Source organism: Suncus etruscus, chromosome 3, assembly GCF_024139225.1.
Source record: "Suncus etruscus isolate mSunEtr1 chromosome 3, mSunEtr1.pri.cur, whole genome shotgun sequence".
Classification (NCBI taxonomy): domain Eukaryota; kingdom Metazoa; phylum Chordata; class Mammalia; order Eulipotyphla; family Soricidae; genus Suncus; species Suncus etruscus.
The window spans coordinates 12661137-12681324 of record NC_064850.1 but is presented as its reverse complement, the minus strand read 5'-3'; the positions used below and the strand labels follow the sequence as shown (position 1 = coordinate 12681324).

The 20188-nt window shown below is 40.7% G+C and overlaps 1 protein-coding gene across 1 annotated transcript in view; it reads right to left on the bottom strand.

The window, feature by feature from the left end:
• The window catches only part of RAD51B (RAD51 paralog B), a 632113-nt gene that overhangs the window by 6877 nt on the left and 605048 nt on the right, over positions 1 to 20188 (bottom strand). The window contains exon 9 of the mRNA XM_049770452.1: positions 3573 to 3651. Within this exon, the coding sequence (XP_049626409.1) occupies positions 3573 to 3651 (79 nt within the window). The remainder of the gene's footprint in view (positions 1 to 3572; positions 3652 to 20188) is intronic.

Here is a 20188-nt window from a genome sequence, read left to right as displayed (position 1 = left end):
CCAAAAGGAGAATAGTTCCGCTTTCTATTTTACTTCAACAATAGCATGGACCAGCTCCTTCAAGTGTTTCAAAAAGCAGCCTGAGAAATCACTAACCAAGCCCTTCAGTTTCTCCAGCCTGCCGTTTCATTGTCCCTCCCAGGCCAGGGAACAAAGGGACGAAAAGGGTAGAAGGCCCCCAGTTGCATGCTGTTCTCAGGGCCCTAATCCTTGTGAACGTGTGAGAGGAAAGGCCTGCGGAGCTGATAAATCGAATTCGCCTGCACCTTTTATTTAGCCTCTCTGCTTATGGACTCGGAGCTCTTCAGGTATTACAAATCCTCTGGGTTAGGGGTAAACCAATCTGTAGAGATCTTGGGGGCTTGTTAAGAGGATAAAGGCCCTGGGGAATCATTCCCACATTCACTGAGAGCACCCCTTCCTCAAAGGGCAGCCCCTTTGGACAATTCTTTCCCACCACTCCACATTCCAGGCTCCTTGGCAAAGACCCAAGTGGCTACCGCAGCCTCTCTTTCTGGACACACAAGCACTAAACTCCCTCCCTCACTTCATAGACTTTGTGCCCCGAGCCCCAGACTACAACTCCCTCTTGGAGTCCCAAGTAATCACCTCCATACTGCCTTGGGGCTCTCATGCTAGAGCAACTCCTTGTACAAGGAAAGCTTCTTAGCTGTGATTGCTGGAAACTTCCCAAGGTTACCCCCCAGAAATCAAAGGTTTCTTTGCTAGAAGCCTGGAGAACTGTGCAGGTGTTTTTTAACTCAGTCATCTGGAAGAGTTAGGGTGAAGGTGGGTGGGGGAAACTTTTTTGTTCCAGTGTGTGTAGCTCTCAGGTACAACACTACTGAGCTCAGTGAAGGATAAGAATGCCATCTCCCAGGAGAATCCAATAAAGCTGACATGGGAAGAGCTCTAAAGACCACCCAGGACAACGGTGACAATCCAAGTCAATATTATTTCACCCTGCACACAGCCTCTACATACAAACTCATGATGGATGGATGTGTGTCCACACAGAACCAAACAACAAATCCTTTGTGACATAACATGATAGGTGAGAAATAATTTAAGCTTTTCTGTTTTTTTTTTTTGTTTTTTTTTTTTTTTGGGCCACACCCGGCGGTGCTCAGGGGTTACTCCTGGCTGTCTGCTCAGAAATAGCTCCTGGCAGGCACGGGGGACCATATGGGTCACCGGGATTCGAACCAACCACCTTTGGTCCTGGATCGGCTGCTTGCAAGGCAAACACCACTGTGCTATCTCTCCGGGCCTGCTTTTCTGTTTTCTAACTTTTTCTTTTTTAACAAATTGATGATGGAGATCCATTGGTTTCTTGCCATGATCCAACAAGGCGTTGCCATGCCCATTGCAAAGTCCTGTATTATGGTCAACATGTTCAGGTTCAAATTCGTGTAACTTCAGATGCCAGAGATTTTCCCCAAGCTCACACCAGCACTCCAAATGAAATCCAAAGGTCCCTCCAATAAGGAAGGGAGCCTCATTTTTTTCTCAGAAGAGAGCTATATTTTGGTTTCCCCAAGTCTGGAGTCATGTAACTAGGAGTAAAGTGTGTTCAGAGGTTGTGTTCTATGGCATTCATGAGACTGAAGGGTATCTGCTATCTCCCAAAAATCTTGAAAGGGAGAAAAAAAATTGGTGTGGTGTGGTGTGAAGGAAAGAAGAGAGAACACAGCTTTGAAAACAACAGATGAGACTCTGCAGCCACCTGGAATATGGTATATGCCAAATAGGGTTACTATGTAAGATATTTACTTGTATTTTTCCCTTTTGGACACAGAGTTCCAAGTCAACTTCCTTTCATAATCTACTTTTTTGGCCTATCTTTCAACTTTTTCTAATGGTCTTTTTAAACATTTTTTTAAACCTTCCATTGTCCAATTTTAGCCTTCCAATGTCCATTCATTGGATTTCCCGTCTCTGCTTTTCTCAAAACAACTTCCTTTTTCCTATCAAAACCAGGATCTCAGCAATAAGAATAAGCATCAGAGAGGCAACTCTGTGAATCCTGTTCCTACAAAAATTATTCAAAAAAGTTGGTCAAATTAGCTTAAGCTTTAAAATCAGAAATTAAAATTTAATTTTAAATTCCTTTTACCAAAATTCTCAGTGGTTGAGATAAAGACATTATATCAGAACTGGCTCTTTCCCTCCTGCAATTGTCTTACAATCTTCCACAGAATTTCTTACAATCTTCATCTACATTTGCTATTTACTAGGCTTCTAATCTTTTAAGAAAGCCTCTAAAAACGAAGAGTCAAAAGCCACACTGCGCACTGGGTAAATAAAAGTCTAGCTTTCTGATTGCTTACTACTTATACACCCTTAGAGAGTCCGTAACAAAGGGCCCTGCTGTTTGCTTTGCTTAATCTGGTCTTCAAATCTCTGCTTCTTTGTCAGAAAACAATATTTGCAATTGTAAAAAAAATATTTACCAAGGAACTTGGATAGCATAAGTCAAAGGCTAAGAGCCAAAGGTCATTAGTTCATACCCCAAATTTCCCTGAACCCAAGTTCCTGCTGGGGAGCTCAGCTGCACCAAACAAACATGCAGTTTTCTGGGTCCATGAAGAGACGGACATTTTAGAAGGGGAAGAAAAGGGGAGGTAGCAGACTACACCATACAAAGGTCTGTATAATACAAACCTAACAGGAGTCTCTGTAGACATGCTGTAGAGGGAGGTGGCCTGTTTCACCAAGCCAGGGAAATACTCAGCTTACAAAGTACTCTGTGGCAGATGCCCATCACACACTCTATGGCTCAAATATTCTCCTGCATTTCTGAGGTAAGGTTTCCTACCTGACTTTTGGCCCAAGCACTATAGGGGTAGAAGTGAGGTGTCTTTTCTTAATGCATAAGCAGTTTTAGTTATTTAATCCTATGGGCAACTTTCAGGGGTGTCTGGAATTACCCCCCACTGTTTTCATTCTTTCTTGGACAGACATCTTTCCTAAACATCAGGGCCCAGCACCTGGGATTCCCTAGACTGAAGGCTTCTGACACTAAACAGACCTTCCTGTCTCCAAGTCGCATGCTTTATAGATAGAGGACAGCAAGATCTGGTCATTAGTCATTGTGTGAGCTCAAGAAAGGAGAAAATAGAAGGAGGGCAAGAAGGTGGACTCCATACAAAGTGCCCCACAGGGTACAGCCCTGTTGGTTGTCCAGCTTGCTAGGGAGGCTCTAAGGATGATGGTTCCTCTCCAAGGGGATCAGAGACTCATTACCTGCTTTCTCATTCCAGGGATATGGAAGACTCTGGGAGCAGTGGTGATTCCTGGCTTGCTTGGCTTGACCCTCAATTTGGGGGGGTGGTGGATTTTGTTCTGTTAGGCAATTCTATAATTCTCCTTTAGTCCTACCTGCCATTTCAAATTCTTCACCATTGCCAGTCTCTTTGATCCCACCAAGGGTAAATGTCAATGACCATTTTATCTCAGCCTTTGATTCTATCCTGGAGTAGCTTCAACCAGAAGCACAGCTGTCATTATCACCACATTACGAAGCACTCAGCACAGCAGCCTAAGGAAGTGGCTTAATCCAAGGATCTTACCTTGAAGAACCAGGCCTTTTTCTTCGATGGTGTAGATAAATGAGGTGAAGGGAGCTAGAGGAGACTTGGCGATGAGAATCTGTGTAGAGAGCATAATTCTGAGGGTCAGTCACAAGAAACAGCAGAGTAGATACTGCATTTACCAACCCCCCTTCTAACTTTGAGACAAAGTAGTAACAGGGCAATAAGCCATATATTCATTTTTTACTTTTTTTGTTGTTTATTTTAAAGCCAAATTAGAGTTATTTATTCAAAATTATTACTCTTGAAGGCTTACAGCTTATTTTCTGTTATTGTATGTCACATGTGGGGGAAATATACACCTGGCTGTGCTTAGTCATGATTTATTCCTGTCTCTGCACTCAGAGATCACTCCTGAAGCGGCTCAGGAGACCATATGGATACCAGAGATCAAACCCAGGTTGGCTGTGTGCAAGGCAAATGCCCTAACCACTGTACTATGGTTTGAGCTCTCAAATGTCCACATTTTTAAATCAGTTATAGAAAAGCTTCATAATGTTGACACATGCATAAATAGCTACTTTTCTAAAGGCAAAGCAGCAGGAAGTTGCTTTGTTAGCACTGACTCTTTCCAGTCTGTGTATATGCTGTGATAATGTGACCATCTCCTGTCATGAAGGTGGAGCCTTATTTCCCATGGTCCTTGACTTTGGGTCTGGCTTTACTAACTGTAGGACCAGTTTTCAGTCCAGTCTTCTAAAAGTCTCCCATGCCTCCACGTGGTCTCTGGTGGTCCCATCTCTGAGAGAAAAGTAAAGCCAGGACAATCTGCCATTTGTGGGAGAATAAGCAACTCTGGGAGCAGCGTTGGTGACTAAACAGCTGACTTCCCGTGAGACCCCTCTACATTATTATTATTAAGTGCTTATTATAATAAATAATTATTTCTTGTTATTATTACGCATTTTTACATAATTATAAAATCTTTAGGGATTCTTGTTTATTGTTCTGAAAGTATTACTTCAACAAGAGCTGACTGATACAAGAATCCCTCCTTCCCTTACAAAATATCAAAGGCATTTTGATCAATATTTCCCTAAGAAGATATCTACTTCACAGGGGTTGGCCAGTAAGTCATTAAAAATGTCCCCATCATTCCCCACAAGGTGCAAATGACCAGTAAGCACTATGGTCTATAACATTTCTCCTAAAGGAAGATGAATATTGATTACTTGTTTTGTTAATTAACATAATCAAAAATGATGACAATCTGGCATTGAGTCTCTTAGATGTTTCCAGAGGCAATGGAAGAAAGAAAAAATGATTTCACAAAATCTAAAGGCATCCATGTAACAGCCCAATCAAGTATAGAAATGGTGCATTCATGTTGTTGGTATTGTTGAAAGATCAGAGGTTTTAGTTTGAAGTTTGAATCAAGATGCTTCCACTAATCAACCAGGGCAAGGCCTGCCATTTTCCCTTCATAAACATGCTTCTACTTTTCTCTGATGCTTTTGCAACTAGATATGGCCCTGTGACCAAGATTTGTATGACAGATTGTGAGTTCAAGTGACAGGCAAAACTTCTAGATTGTTTTTCTAAGAAAATCATGTATTTTTCCATTTTCCTTTCCCCACTTTGCAAAGACAGAAGCCAGCCTCAATCTCTTTGGGGAATGACAAAGTAACTTGGGGAGACAGCCTGAATTCTAAATAAAACCTTTGGCTCTAAATAATCTAACCTTAATGAGCTTCAATGCCCTCACATGTAAAATGAGGATAACTACACCCACCAAATGAGATTCTTGGGAGGATTAAATTAAGGGTTGAAAATGCCTGTCATTCTGTCAAATCAACAAGCACATTCCATTGCATATATTTCCCAAAGACTCCTTAACTTTCATCGAAGACCAGTGTGTTTTGATTTTACAAGAAGTCACTCAAGAAACATTTTTCAACTACTATAATGCTATCTAGACACACTTGCTCATCGTTGTCAGAGCTAACAAGGAGATGGTTAGATGGAACATTGTCACCTGCACATCAGAGACTTCTCATCTAAAATTTCAAGTGTCTCCTTTTCTGATTGCCATGTTTGGCGATGATTAAATGGGAAGTTTATGGACAATAAACTTCCCATAGTAGGGGCATGGCAGGTTCAAGGAGGGAGTGCTGCTCAAATCTTAATGTTAGTATGAGTCATGTGTAGGTCTTGTTGACTTGTTGACTACAGGTTGTGATTTAGTAGGCTTTGTGTGGGGCTGAGAGTCTGTACTCTCCCAAGCTGCTGGGATATGCTACAATCCACAGACCACATTTTGAACCACCAACCACTAGGAAATTAGCCTGTTGAAGAGTCTAACATGAAAACACAAGAGCCAGAGTTCTGGAGCCTGTAAGGAGGCTATTTTGATAATTCAAGGGTGGGAGGATTTCTAAACCATAGCAGTAGAAGGAATAATGGGGGGAAAAAAAAAAAGAAAATGCATAGATGATATAGAAATCCTTTAGCTGAAAAGACAGTAAAAATAAACCTATTCCAAACCTCATATCCCATTGTCCACATGAGTAACTGAATATGAAGCCAAAAGAATATAAGCAAATAGCAAGTGGTAAAGTATCTGCTTATAGTTTTGAAAATTGCATTACCATTTTTTGGTCATACAGACTATAGAACTCGAGACTTGGTAAAAGCATGTAAAGTACAGTGTAAACTAACTCATGGCATCTGAGCCCCAGTTCTATTGCTAGGTGGCTGCTTTCCCAGGGAGCACCTGCTTAGTCTCTGAACCAGCCTTGAGCCCTGGCAAGAAGGACCACACAAAGAGCAAGCTTCTGAAACTGTGGCTCATGAACCTCATCTGGTGTTGCTAGGTGAATGGCATGAACATTTTTGTTCTAAGGTAAGTTACTTTCAACACAGTACAGGAGCAATAAATGGTCAAAGTCATCAGAACTAAAGATCTTTTTTCCTATAGAAATGAGTTTACGGGCCCGGAGAGATAGCACAGCGGTGTTTGCCTTGCAAGCAGCCGATCCAGGACCTAAGGTGGTTGGTTCGAATCCCGGCGTCCCATATGGTCCCCCGTGCCTGCCAGGAGCTATTTCTGAGCAGACAGCCAGGAGTAACTCCTGAGCACTGCCGGGTGTGGCCCAAAAAATCAAAAAAAAAAGAAAAAAAAAAAAGAAAAAAAAAAAAAAAAAGAAATGAGTTTACATGGGAGGGAGAGGTAAATGGGACCTTGGGTCTCTGGTGGAGGGAAGCAGGCACTCTGTGTGTCCATGAAAAATATAATTAACAGTATTTTAAATCCTAGTCCTCAATAAAAATGATTTTAAAATTAGAAATAACATCAAAATTCTTTCTTGAATAGTAGTATGTTTGATACACATGTGCATATATTTTCTATACTTGGAGTTGCATAGAAGTTTCTCGAGTAGAAGAAGGTTGTGAGTGGAAAAAGATGAAAAACTCTAACCTTATGTGACCTCACACCTAGAAGGAAATCAAGAGGTTTGGAGGTCACTAATTAATGTACTGTCCTTAAACAGACTTTAAAATGGCTCATCAAAAGAATGATTCGTGAGTGGTTAGAAAAAGGAAGTATCGGGGCTGGAGAGATAGCATGGAGGTAAAGCGTTTGCCTTTCATGCTAGAGGTCATCGGTTCGAATCCCAGCGTCCCATATGGTCCCCTGTGCCTGCCAGGAGCAATTTCTGAGCATGGAGCCAGGAGTAACCCCTGAGCACTGCCGGGTGTGACCCAAAAACCACAAAAAAAAAAAAAATGTAGTTATAAGGGGCCGGGCGGTGGCGCTCGAGGTAAGGTGCCTGCCTTACCTGCGCTAGCCTAGGAGACGGACCGCGGTTCGATCCCCCGGCGTCCCATATGGTCCCCCAAGCCAGGAGCGACTTCTGAGCGCATAGCCAGGAGTAACCCCTGAGCGTCACCGGGTGTGGCCCAAAAACCAAAAAAAAAAAAAAAAGAAAAAGGAAGTATCAGTTATGCCAGATAAATCCTACTTCCTTTTGCTGGAGGGAACTTCCAGAAAGATATATCAGAAGCTACCATGAACACAGAATATCTGTTTTCAGTTGAACGTGTAAAAAAATACTCAACATGTCTTCTAGATAAAATACAGACAAGTTGGGGCTGGAGCAGTGACGCAAGTGGTAAGGTATCTGCTTTGCCCATGCTAGTCTAGGATGGACCTTGGTTTGATCCCCTACATCCCATATGGTCCCCCAAATCTAGGAGGGATTTCTGAGCACATAGCCAGGAGTAACCTCTGAGTGTCACTGGTATGGCCCAGAAACAACAAAAGAATTAAAGACAAGTTGAGTTGGATACTAATGCCACTGAGCAGATGTGTAGTGACCAAATATTAATAGCAATCTGGTGAGGTATAACATGTTCAAGTTTAATGTACTAGATTATAGTCCTGATCTGGTCATGCTTTACATTTTTGCTGACCTAGACAAAGATTGTGATGTATCCAAACACATTCACATTATGTATAATAGATTCACAAGAAAAAAAAATGGGGCCGGAATGATGGTGCAAGCAATAGGGCATCTGTATTGATTGTGCTAACCTAGGATGGACCACAGTTCAATCTCTTAGTGTCCCATATGGTCCCCCAAGCCAGGAGCGATTTCTGAGTGCATAGCCAGGAGTGATCCCTGAGCATCACTGGCAGTGGCCCAAAAACCAAAAAAGAAGAAGAAAAGAAAAGGAGAAATGGACAGAATGGAGGAACTAAGAAAGCTTATACTTAAAGAAAAAAAATACATAAAATGTATATTAGATAATTATGTATGAAATATGTTGAGTTGGAGGAGGAGAATGTAAATTTTAAATAAAAAGTAGAGAAAGTCTCACTGAATAGGTGACATTTGGGAGCTGGAGAATAGTGCAGCAGGAACGACATTTGCCGTGCATGCAGCCACCCCTTATATTCAATCCCTTGTACCACATATGGTCTTCCAAGCTTCATCAGGAGTGATCCCTGAGCACCAAGCCAGGAAAATAAGCCCTGAGCAGCACTGTATGTGGCCTCAAAACAAGAAAAAAAAAGAGGTGACATTGTGTGTGATGCAACTAGACCCATTGTTGAGACACTGAAAATAAAAACAGAAGACAAAATATTTTATACTGAGTTAATATATTAGAATAGACAGTATCAAATACATCTGAATTTGTTTCACAATGCTAAGCGACAAGCCCAGGTCTTTAAGGATGCAAAAAGATTGGAATTTATATAAGGTTTTGCCTTTGAGAACAGTGGATCAACTATTGGTTACAAAATAAAGAAGATGATATTGAGCATTCAGGAAATAGATTAGGAGAAACAACAATTTAATATGAGTCAGTTGGGAGATGTGGTTGTCAGAAATCGAATGTGGTTTCTGAGTATATCAGTGGAGACACAGGATCTGGAACAAGGACACAATGGTTCTGTTCTCCTTTCAGCAAAGCATTGTGTATAATGTATTTGGACTAAATTATAAGTCCTAAAGGCATAGTGGGGAAAAAAATTGAGAATTGGAGAACTATGAAGTTTGTGAGGCACTCAAAACAACACATGATCAAAAACACTTCATTATTTATGGGCACACCTGGTGATCAGGGGTTACTCCCAACTCTCCACTCAATAATTATACCTGCCAGTACTCAGAGGTTCATATGGGGGGATTGAACCCAGTTTGGCCAAGTGCAAGGAAAGTGCCCTACCTGCTGTACTATCTCTCTGGCTCCTATCCAAAGAGTTCAATGCAAACATGATGAGTTTTTGGTGGCCTGTGATAAATGAAGGTACCTGTTGTTTGTAATAAAAATGTTCTAATCTGGAAATTCTGTCCTGTTACAGATTAGAGAGGAGTTCAAATGAACTTTTATGCCTGTAGGTCTCAGAAAAAAACTGGCATTTCCCATATATGTTTGTGAACATACCAAGATTCTTTTCCCCTTCTACAACTGAAATAATACTTGTCCTTGTGCCTTTCAAACAAAATGATTCCTCTTCTAAAGCCAACAACTCTCCCTATCCGGTAATTTAAGTTGTTCTTTTTCAGATGCATCATCATTTCTTAAATCTTATGTGTTCCAATCAATTTAAATTCTGTCTGACTTGAATAGTTGTCAATCGTCTTTCTCCCTGCCTGGCTACTTAATAAAAATACTGGGACCCAGCACAATATTTTTTCTTTTGAAACATAGTCAACTTTGTGTGCTGTGTGAAGCAAGCTTTTGGAATGCTCAGGAAATAAGTGGTTAGGCAAGGATGAATGTGACAGAGCTCAGAAAGCCTTGAGTTCCATATGGTAGGCTTACGGTATTGTAAGCTGGCTACCTCAGCAGCCTCAAATAGACTTTTTTCTTGAGTGTTCCCTTTAAATTAGAGAAGTTCCACTTTATACTTTTTTTTAAAAAAAAACTTTTTATTGTGGCCAAAGTGAATTAAGAATCTCTCACAGTAATATTTAAGGCTCATCATGACAATGAATGAGGGGCATTCCTACTATCAGTGCTGTCGTCCCTCTACCCCTGTTCCCAGCATGCATCCCATATCTCCCTCCTTTACCCCCCATAATGCTAGTGTAACTGGTCCCCACTTGTAAAGCTTATTGTAGATTGGGTATCGATTCTGTTCTCGCTGACTTTTCCACTTTATACTTTAATAGAAATAAAAAGGGCTCCTCTACATAGTAGGTTTTCTATATGTGAAAGATGTAGCAGATCTTTTTTATATCTATTCTTACAAGAAAAGTAGACATCAATATATTAAAGTTCTTTTTGAGAAACAAACCTACTTTGCTAGGTTGCTGGGTCCCAAATTCTGCTGTCATCTAGAAACCATTTTCATCATTTGTACCATTTGTACCATTTGTATCATTTCATCATTTGTACCCACCTACCATGTACTTATTCAATCTGCAGATATTTTCCAGGTACTTTTGTGAAACACTCTTTGAGCTGCATGGGGAGAAGCAACAAGGAACAAAACTAGATCGTTGCTTTCAAAAACCTAACATTCTGATGGGCTTTGAAACTATGACTTTCTATTCTGAGCTCTTCATTCATTTTATCCATATCCATCAACCAAAAACTGTGCGTGTGTGTGTGTGTGTGTGTGTGTGTGTGTGTGTGTGTGTGTGTGTGTGTGTGGCCACATCTGGTGGTGCTTGGGGTTGGGGGTGGAGGCTATTCCCAGATTGGTGCTTAAGAGTATTCTTGGAGTATCATGTGGTGCCAGGGATTAAACTCAGGGCTCCAGCATGCCATGGGCATACCCCAAAACTTTGAACTGTTTCTCTACTTCCCACCAAACATTTATTAGTATCTACTGCTTACCATCTGCCATAGGCCTAAAAGATTCCATTTGCACTGTGTAAATTTCTTCTAACTTTTAAAAGGTGGTCATCTGGTTTCACATCTCTATGAATTAAGATGTTGATTCGTCAATGACATAGCAAAGATCAGGGACATCTTCTTTGATCAGACTCTTTTCCTTTCTCTGGAGCCTTCTAGGACTTTGATCTTGTTGAGCTTCACAATAACTGATGTTCTCTTTATTATTGGTCTGCCTCTGTGAGGGTCTTTTCCAGTTTACAAGCAAAAATACAGAAGTCTAGTTATTTTAAGTGAATGTGAAAGACGTGGCATTTGGAATTCACTGGTCTTCCTTTATAGACCCTCATCTTCTTTTATGTTATTCTTCCAGTTACCTATTTTGTTGAGCTGATCTGCTAATTCTCTTTTTCTACACAGTGATAGTTGATTTATACCTCTCCATGTATAAAAAAAAAAACACTTCCTGGTATAGTATATTATTTTATGTATTATTTTATAGTATATTATTTTATGTTGTTCTGTTGTTGCTGTTGTTGTTATTTGGGGGGAGGCACCACCCTTAATGCTCAGGGCTTAATCCTGGATTTGTACTCAGAAATCACCCCTGGCAGAGATTAGCGCTAGGGAAGCACCTGGGTTGCTGAGTTCAAGGCAAGGCCCCTACCTGCAGTTCTATCTCTTGAGCTCCCATGTACATTATTTAAAAGTGAGGGTTTATTTTACTGTTGAGGGTTCCCACAATGATATAGACAAAGATGATGATGATGATGAAGAAGACAATGACAAGCAACATATTTTCTTATAAACCTGAGCTACAGCATAATTTATTAATGCTAAATCCTAGGGCTCTAACACAAGCATTTTAACTGGCATGTTTTTAGCTGGCATGATGTGCCCCAGAATGTCACATGCAAATCAGCCCACAGTATTGGAATGATATATAAAACAAGGACTGATTTGTCCCCCCCCTTGCCTGCACTGTGGTTACTGTATGATTAAAAACAAAGGGGATTGGAGAAGGTTTTCCACATGGGTTTCCTCAGCTGTTCACAAACTTGTCTAAATTGGCATTCTTCCTTCTGCCCTTCATCTCTGAAGGTCCAAATGTTACTTACTCTTGGAACCCCATACAAATGACACTTCTTCCAAAAAAGCTTATGTTGATTGCTCCAGCCTGAGGTAATGTCTCTCCTGTCCCCTCACGCTTCACCAATACTTCTCTAACAAAACTACATACTTCATGGCTGTTCAGGAAACATTATCTGGAGGTACTTTTGTGTGTGAAGACGACAAAGCCCAACACCTCTCTAGTGTTTTATCCATAAAAGAAGTTCAACTATGAAATGTAAAAGTACATCTATGAATAAATATAGGAATTGGTGAATCTCAAAGCTCTGACTCATATTCCTTTTGTGACTCTAGCTGGCACCCCTTCCCCAAAGTAGGGGACTTAAAAGAAGCCATAGGAAAGAGCAGGCTATCCAGTCAATTACTGCCAAGATTCTCAGCTCAGGCAGGGCCAAAGTCAAGTCTTTGGTTTCAGCTTACTATAGCATCACATGTTATTCCTGGCATCATCCCATTTTTAAGAAGTTAAGAAAGTAGAAAAGGAGCCACAGAACCGAGGGTGCTGGGCATAGGAACTTCATATCTTCTCTAGGATGGTGGCACAGAGATAGTGTCTGTGTCCTCTTTTAAAAGTATATGTTTGACCCTCTTTTGGAACAACCCAGCCCAACCTTCTTTATGGGTGGTCAAAAAGGTCAGCATGGAAGACGCAGCACAAAATGTCAGGAATTGTGAGTATAGACTTTCTAGGAGGTTGCCTTTAAAGAGTTCTGATCCTGGCAAGCTAAATGAGTTACTGTAATAGAGCCCTGTGGCCCAAGAAAGCAGCCATGAATAGGGAGCCATTTGTGGAGGTCAAACTGGTATTTTTTCTTCTACTTTTTCTACTTCTGTCCCCATGCCAGAAAGTCTTCCTTTAATAAAGAGTAAAGAAACTATCCTCTTCTATTTTCCTTCCTCTCTCTACTCATTAACTCAAATTTCACATTGGTTGGAGTTGAAGGGCAGCATAAAATGAACTGCCAGAGGGAACGTATAAGCAGAATTTTTTTTTTCTATCCCCGCTCTCCACTACTGGATAGAATATCCAAAGACAATGTAATATATTTGGCCAGGAAAAATGAAGGTGAGAAATGATTGAGGTGGACTGCTTAGAAATGGACTCCATCCACTCTCAATTTTGTGTCTTACTAAGTTTTTAAGTCTCAGTATTTCTTAATTCGAGAGAGACAATGTGGTTGTTGATGAACCTAGAGGCAATGTCCTTGTTGAAGGCATCTACTACTTTTCTGTGCACTCAAGGGTCCTGCTGAGAAGCAAGGGCGGAAACCCACTGACTCTACAATGTCCTTTAACAGGGATCCTATTCTCTCACGTCAACGAGATGCCTGCGCTAATAAAACCCATTGCTAAGCTAAACAAACCTTTCCTCTAGCTGTGCCAAGTGTCTGTGACAGAAATCCTTCATGCCAGAGATTTTCCTCCTTGTCCAAGACTTAGAAAAAGGTTGTTTTCTCAGCTGCTTTGAAGCCCAGGAAGAGAGCCAGGGAAGCAAACAAGCCAGGCAGTCTTGCATCAGATAACTCAACGAGCTTTTGATAACCCCAAGTCTTCTATCCCTTCCCAGGTTGAGCTGAACTCACAAAGCCAAGGGACAGAAGGGACGGAAATGCTCCAGACAGGAAGATCTCTGCGGCTGGAAGGAGGCACAGGATCTGGGACATGAAGTGTACCCAGTGATCCTCAAAGGAATTCCCTAGTCATTGTGTTTCGAGAGCTGGAGAGAAAGATGGCAGAGGTCCAGGTCCCAGTCCATATCTGGGTTTTATGCTGATAAGAATCTGCTTCATCACTTGGAAAGTCACTTTCCTTGGAATACTGAAGCCTCAGGACCAAGAGGTTTGTAAGACTGGGCGAGGAGAGAAGAGAATGAGTTTAACTCCTTCTTAAATATAGGGAACTAATATCTTAGAAGCAATTTATGGTGCTGGAAAATGACAGTGTGGAAAAATGATCTGTCATCTTGGAACAGGATGGACCTATTGGAACCTTATTGGAACAGGCATGGCCTTCTTAATTTATCTGCATGTGGTCTACTTTACAACTCTCTCAAAAATTGGGGGCAAAATTTTAGCTGATCTGTGTTCCTAGAGAAATATAATTCTAGCCCTGGGCAGATTCTCTACTCCAACAAAGTTTGACTCTTACAGTATTTTCCGGTGTATAAGACAACTTTTGAAACAAAAAAGTCAACCGAAAATCGGGGGTCATCTTATATGCCGAGTATATCCCAAAAAATGTTTCAATATGCCGCTAAACAAAAATTGTCTGAATATTGCCACAAAATGAGTTTTCCAACTCTATCCTGCACCAATCACTGCAAGGCTGCTCGGACCGCCTCTAATTCAGCCAATCCAAGCAGGCTTTTGATGCATGCAAATGAGACAATGTTCTGGTCCCGAATCTACACTGTCAAAAGCCTGCTCAGATTGGCCAGAGTCAGAGAGGAAGTCTATGACAGTAGAACCTCTGAAACTTTGCTTGTTGTGATTGGCTCACTGTGGTACATACAGTTGCAGCACAGGAACGTTCTGTCTTATATAGTGAATATAGGCCTAAATCTATGTTTTAACTGTAAAATTAGGGGGTCGTCTTATACGCCGGAAAACACGGTAGTTTAGATGATTTTAATTTCCCCTTGAATGTCATTATGCTTCTTTATAGCATCTTTCAGGTGGTAGGTTCTAAATGTTTACTTTAAATACATCAGATATATGTGTGTGTGTATCCTAGTAAATGTATGTAAATGATATATGTGTGCATCTGTGTGTATCCTAGAAATATAAATGAGTTGACTTCTTTTTTTTTTTTTTTAGTTTTTTTTTTTTTTTTTGGTTTTTTGGGCCACACCAGTTTGATGCTCAGGGGTTACTCCTGGCTAAGTGCTCAGAAACTGCCCCTGGCTTGTGGGGACCATATGGGACTCTGGGGGATCGAACCGCGGTCCTGATCCTTGGCTAGCAGTTGCAAGGCAAACACCTTACCTCTAGCGCCACCTCGCTGGCCCCATGAGTTGACTCCTTAAAGTAGACATAAATTTCTTCAGATTGATAGGATATTAAATGTTACAAAAAATTTCAAATATACAGTGGAGAGGAATGAATTTAATAGTGTGGGGATAGAGAGCTAGCACAGTGAGCAGGGTATTTCTCTTGCATATAGATGACCCAAATTCAAAACCCAGCACCCCCTATGGTTCCTAAGACTGTCAGGAGTGAAGCCAAGAGTACAGAGCCAGGAGTAAGTCCTGGGGCCGGAGAGATAGCATGGAGGTAAGGCATTTGCCTTGCAAGCAGAAGGACGGTGGTTCAAATCCCAGCATCCTGTATGGTCCCCTGTGCCCGCCAGGGGCTATTTCTGAGCATAGAGCCAGGAGTAACTCCTGAGTGCTGCTGGGTGTGACCCCAAAACAAAATAAAACAAAAACAAAAACAAACAACAAAAAGGAGTAAGTTCTAAACAAGCAAACACAAAAAGAAACTTTTCAAGTGGACATTAGCATTTTGTTATCAACGTTTATTTTATCAACCCACCAACCCATATTTTTTGTTGCATTTTTAAAGTTATCTGCAAACATTGGTGTGCTTTACACTAAAAATTTGAATAAACATTTAATTAAACATTTCACTTCAACTACATAAAGAGGCTAAGAAAAGATATGGCTAAGCAAAAAAAAAAAAAAAAAAACCAACTTATTATAGCTATGCCAAATGCCTTCAACAAAAATCCTTAATATTTAAAATAGTATATTGAGATCAGAGAGAGATAGCACAGGGGTTAAGATGCTTGACTTTCATGCAACTGACCCTACTTTGGTCCTGAGTACTATATATGGTTCCCTGAGTACTACCATGAGTGATCCCTGAGCAAGTGCCAGAAGTTGACCCAGAACACAGTTCAGTGTGACTCCAAAACAAGAGCACAAAATAAAAATTAAAAAATAAATTATGTTGACTTTGTTTTCAGGAAACTTTACATGTGGTTTAAAAGCATAATGATTTTTCCCAAAATTGTACTAAAATCAAAGTGAACTATACATATATTAAAACCTGTGGTGAAATAATATGGCCATTGATTTTTATGTAGTAAATATCATGTTTGTTGAGTTATAATTTACATGTATAATATCCTCCTCCCCACCCCTATAATAACCTTTTCTAACAGAAGCGTTTAAGCTATATATTTTTCTCTAAGTAACACTTTAGCTATATCACATACGTTTTGGTGTGTTGTATTTTAGTTTTTATTTCCTCAAAGCATTTTCTAATTTCTTAAAAAATATTCATTGATCTGCTGCTTATATCAGAGGGAATGTGTTTAATTTGCAATATAATCGAGAATTCCTTGGATCTTTCTTGGGGAGGGGGTTGGGCCACACCCAGAGACGCTCAGGGGTTATTCCTGGTTATGCGCTCAGAAATCACTCCTGCTTGGGGGACCATACAGGATGCCAGGGATTGAACCCAGGTCTGTCCTGGGTCTTTCTGATTACAACTTTTATTTTATGGTGACTAGAGTTTTCAAGATTTCAATCACTTAAAATTTAATGAGGCTTCTTTTGTTTATTAGTTCTGGTTTTCAAGACCACACCCAGCAGTGTTTAGAGACTATTCCTGTGTTCCTGGCTCATGGGCATTCTCAACAAATATTGATGGGGTTGATAGGTCAACAAAACTTCTCTTAGAGGACAGAGAGATAGTACAGAAAGTAACATGCTGGCCTTGTATGCAGCTGACCCAGGTGTAAATCTCCATTACCACTTATGGTCTTCTAAACACTGTCAGGCATGATCCCTGAGCACAGAGATAGGAAAAACATCTGAGCACTTCTAGGTGTGGTTCCCATAAAACAGCTCCCCAAAAGTAATTCTTTTTTTGTTCACACCCGGCATAACTCAGGGATTACTCCTGGCTCTATGCTCAGAAATTGCTCCTGCTAGGCTTGGGGGACCATATGGGATACCAGGATTCGAACCATAAATCTTCTGCATGTAAGGCAAATGCCTTACCTCCAGGCTATCTCTCCGGCTCCCACAAGTAATTCTTAAAAGGCAAATGTATGAGTGACAAAATCCCAGAATTTGAGGCATGTCTAAATAGCACCACAATTTTTTGAAGGATAATTCTTCTGGATATAAAATTCTTTATTGATAGTCTTTGCCCCAGTAATCTGAACATTTCATCCCATTGTTTTCTGGTCTGTGTGGTTGCTATTGAGAAGTCAGGCAGTTAACTTTCTTGAGGATTCCTTGTATAGGAGATCACTTAGTGACTAATGGTTGAACAGATTTTCCTAAATGCCTTGAACTAATAAGCCTTTGCTGAGGGTCTCTGTGTGCATATTTAGTGAATCCTTACCCATTTTAGGTCATGCCTAGCAATGCTTTTCTTTGCCTTAACCTTTACCTCCTATTTAATGGAGCCTGAGAGTTATAAACTGTTTGCTGGTTGATAGTATCTTTAGCCTTCACTCAGGCACAGAAAGTTAAAGTTAAGAAGTGACAGCTTACACCGGCGTGCGGAGCAGTTGGATGTCAAGAGGACCCTTCACACGTTATAATTTTGGGTGTCCAGGACCTAGTTGTGGCCAGTTTCCCTTGCCATATGGCATGGATTTGGGGGGGGGGGGGGATCTGGTATTTTACCGGTGCTGAAACTCACCTCAGAACAACAACAACAAAAAAGTGACAGCTTAGAGTCTTCCCAGATATTTTCTGAGTCTGAACAAAGTCCTGGATGTGTTCGTAGCCTTCTAGATTACCAGGTATATGGGTGGTCTTTAAAAGCTACTTGTGGGGGCCGGAGAGATAGCATGGAGGTAAGGTGTTTGCCTTTCATGCAGAAGGTCATCGGTTCGAATCCCGGCGTCCCATATGGTCCCCTGTGCCTGCCAGGAGCAATTTCTGAGCATGGAGCCAGGAGTAATCCCTGAGCACTGCCGGGTGTGACCCAAAAACCACAAAAAAAAAAAAAAAAGCTACTTGTGAACTTTCTCTAATTTTTCCTTCTTATATATATATAGACTCTTATTAGCCTTATGGGCAATGGGGTCTTAAACATACATGATTTTGAGCAACTGCCACTGCTAATTTTTAATAAGTTTTCTTTTGGTACAGGTTTTCACTCAGATTAAGCTCTGAGACAATATTAAAGACAAGTCCTTAAGATGAAACTTTAAAGGGCAAGGGATTACTTAATGGTACAGCAGCTACCTTACATGAGACCATGGGTTCAAACTCTGGTCTTGCCCCCCATGAACTAAACATGATCTTGACAGCACTATGTTTTGGAATCCCTGAAGCCGTAACAACCTGGATGATCTTCAGGGAACTATGGTCATGTAGTGACAGTGGGCAGAAGCATTTCAACTGAAGAAGCATTTCAACTAAAGAGCTTACTGGTGACCCCCAGAAAACACTGTAAATTAAAAAAAAGAATAACAAAGGAGCTTTAGTGAGCTCTGAGATAACAAAAACAGTGGTCATTCTCTTGGAAGCCGCTCTTGGGAATCTCCGAACTTGTTCTACCTGTCCACTGACTGCCAGATTGCTGTCTTACAAAACCAGGGTAGCTGTGGTGTGTTTTGCTTTCAAGATTTACTACAGAGTCAGGGAGAGAGAAAGAGATCAGGGTAAGTTAGAATGCTATAAACCTCAGTTATTATTGAGATTTACCTACTTTCCTTATAAAGAAAATATTTCTTGGACAACAGCATGGCAAGCCTTCATTTCCAGAGTTTTGAGGGAGAAAAATGTTAATTTGAACATCTTGTATAAGTGTTCTTGATGCTTTTGAGAAGAAAGAGATGTTTGGAGCGACTTCCTCCATTATTTTGTAATTTAGTTTCCTCAGCCACATTTGAAAATATCCCAAGTCAATATTTTTACTATTCCTACCTATTCAAATGTCATTGTTCTTTTGTGTTTTATATTATTTCAGTCATCTGCAATAATGGTTAACACTTTGTGGTAACTTCTATTATTTTTTAAATAAGTAAATTCTTTAACTGAATCACCATGAGATACACAATTACAGAGTTGTTTATGATTGAGTTTCAGTCCTACAATGTCCAACAACCATCCCTTCATCAATGCACATTTCCTGCCACCAATGTCCCCAGTTTCCCTCCAGCTCTCCCCCTGATGCTTGCTCCCCATCAGCCTCTGTGAAAGATATTTTTCTTCTCTTTTTTCTGCATTTTTTCTTTTAGACACTATGGTTTGCAAAATTGTTACTGAAGGAATATCATGCATATCATTTCTATTCTTATAATTGGATGCATGTTGTTAGTTCTCATGTTTCACATTTCCAGTTCTTTCTTGTCTTCTGGCTATTTTTAATTTGGTACATCCTATTTACTTTCTATTTCACCTTTAATTTACTGCGGACATGTATGCTTTACCTTATAATTTTTCTCTAAGTCTTATATTTGTATTCTCTCTTTGGGATAAGCAGTATTTTACAAGTTAGGTTGTCCTTGGTTTTCAGTCATGCTTACATATTTATTTAACTCTAAAAACATAATTAGAAGCACTTTTTAAAAATTATTGTTGTTGTTATTTTGGTTTGGGGGCCACACTCAGCAGTTCTCAGGCTTACAGCTGGCTCTCTGCTCAGGGATCATGTCTAGTGGATCTGGGGGACCAAATGTGGTGCTCTGGATCCAACCTGGCTTTGCTGTGTGGAAGACAAATGCCTTGATCCTTGTACTATTATTCTGGCTCCAGAATAAACTACACTTGTACACTAAGGGAAACTACTGGAGAGGAATCAAAATCTATACATGGAGGGAGGGGCTGGAGTAGTGGTGCAAGCGGTAAGGCATCTGCCTTGTCTGTGCTAGCCTAAGATGGACCACAGTTCAATTCCCTGGCATCCCATATGGTCCCCCAAGCCAGGAGCAATTTCTGGGTGCGAAGCCAAGAGTAACTCCTGAGTGTCACTGGGTGTGGCCCAAAAACCAAAAAAACAAAACAAAAAATCCATGCAGATACCATCTCAGAGGTGGATGCATACTTACAGAAAAGAGTTTTCCAGAACCCAGGGAGATAGCTTAAAGGACTGGAATGCACACTTTGGATGGGGTCTGGGTTTGGTCCTGAGCACTGAATGGCCCCATAGTACAAGTTGGAAGTAGCCCCAAGTACTGTCTTGGATAGCTCCAAAACAAAAACC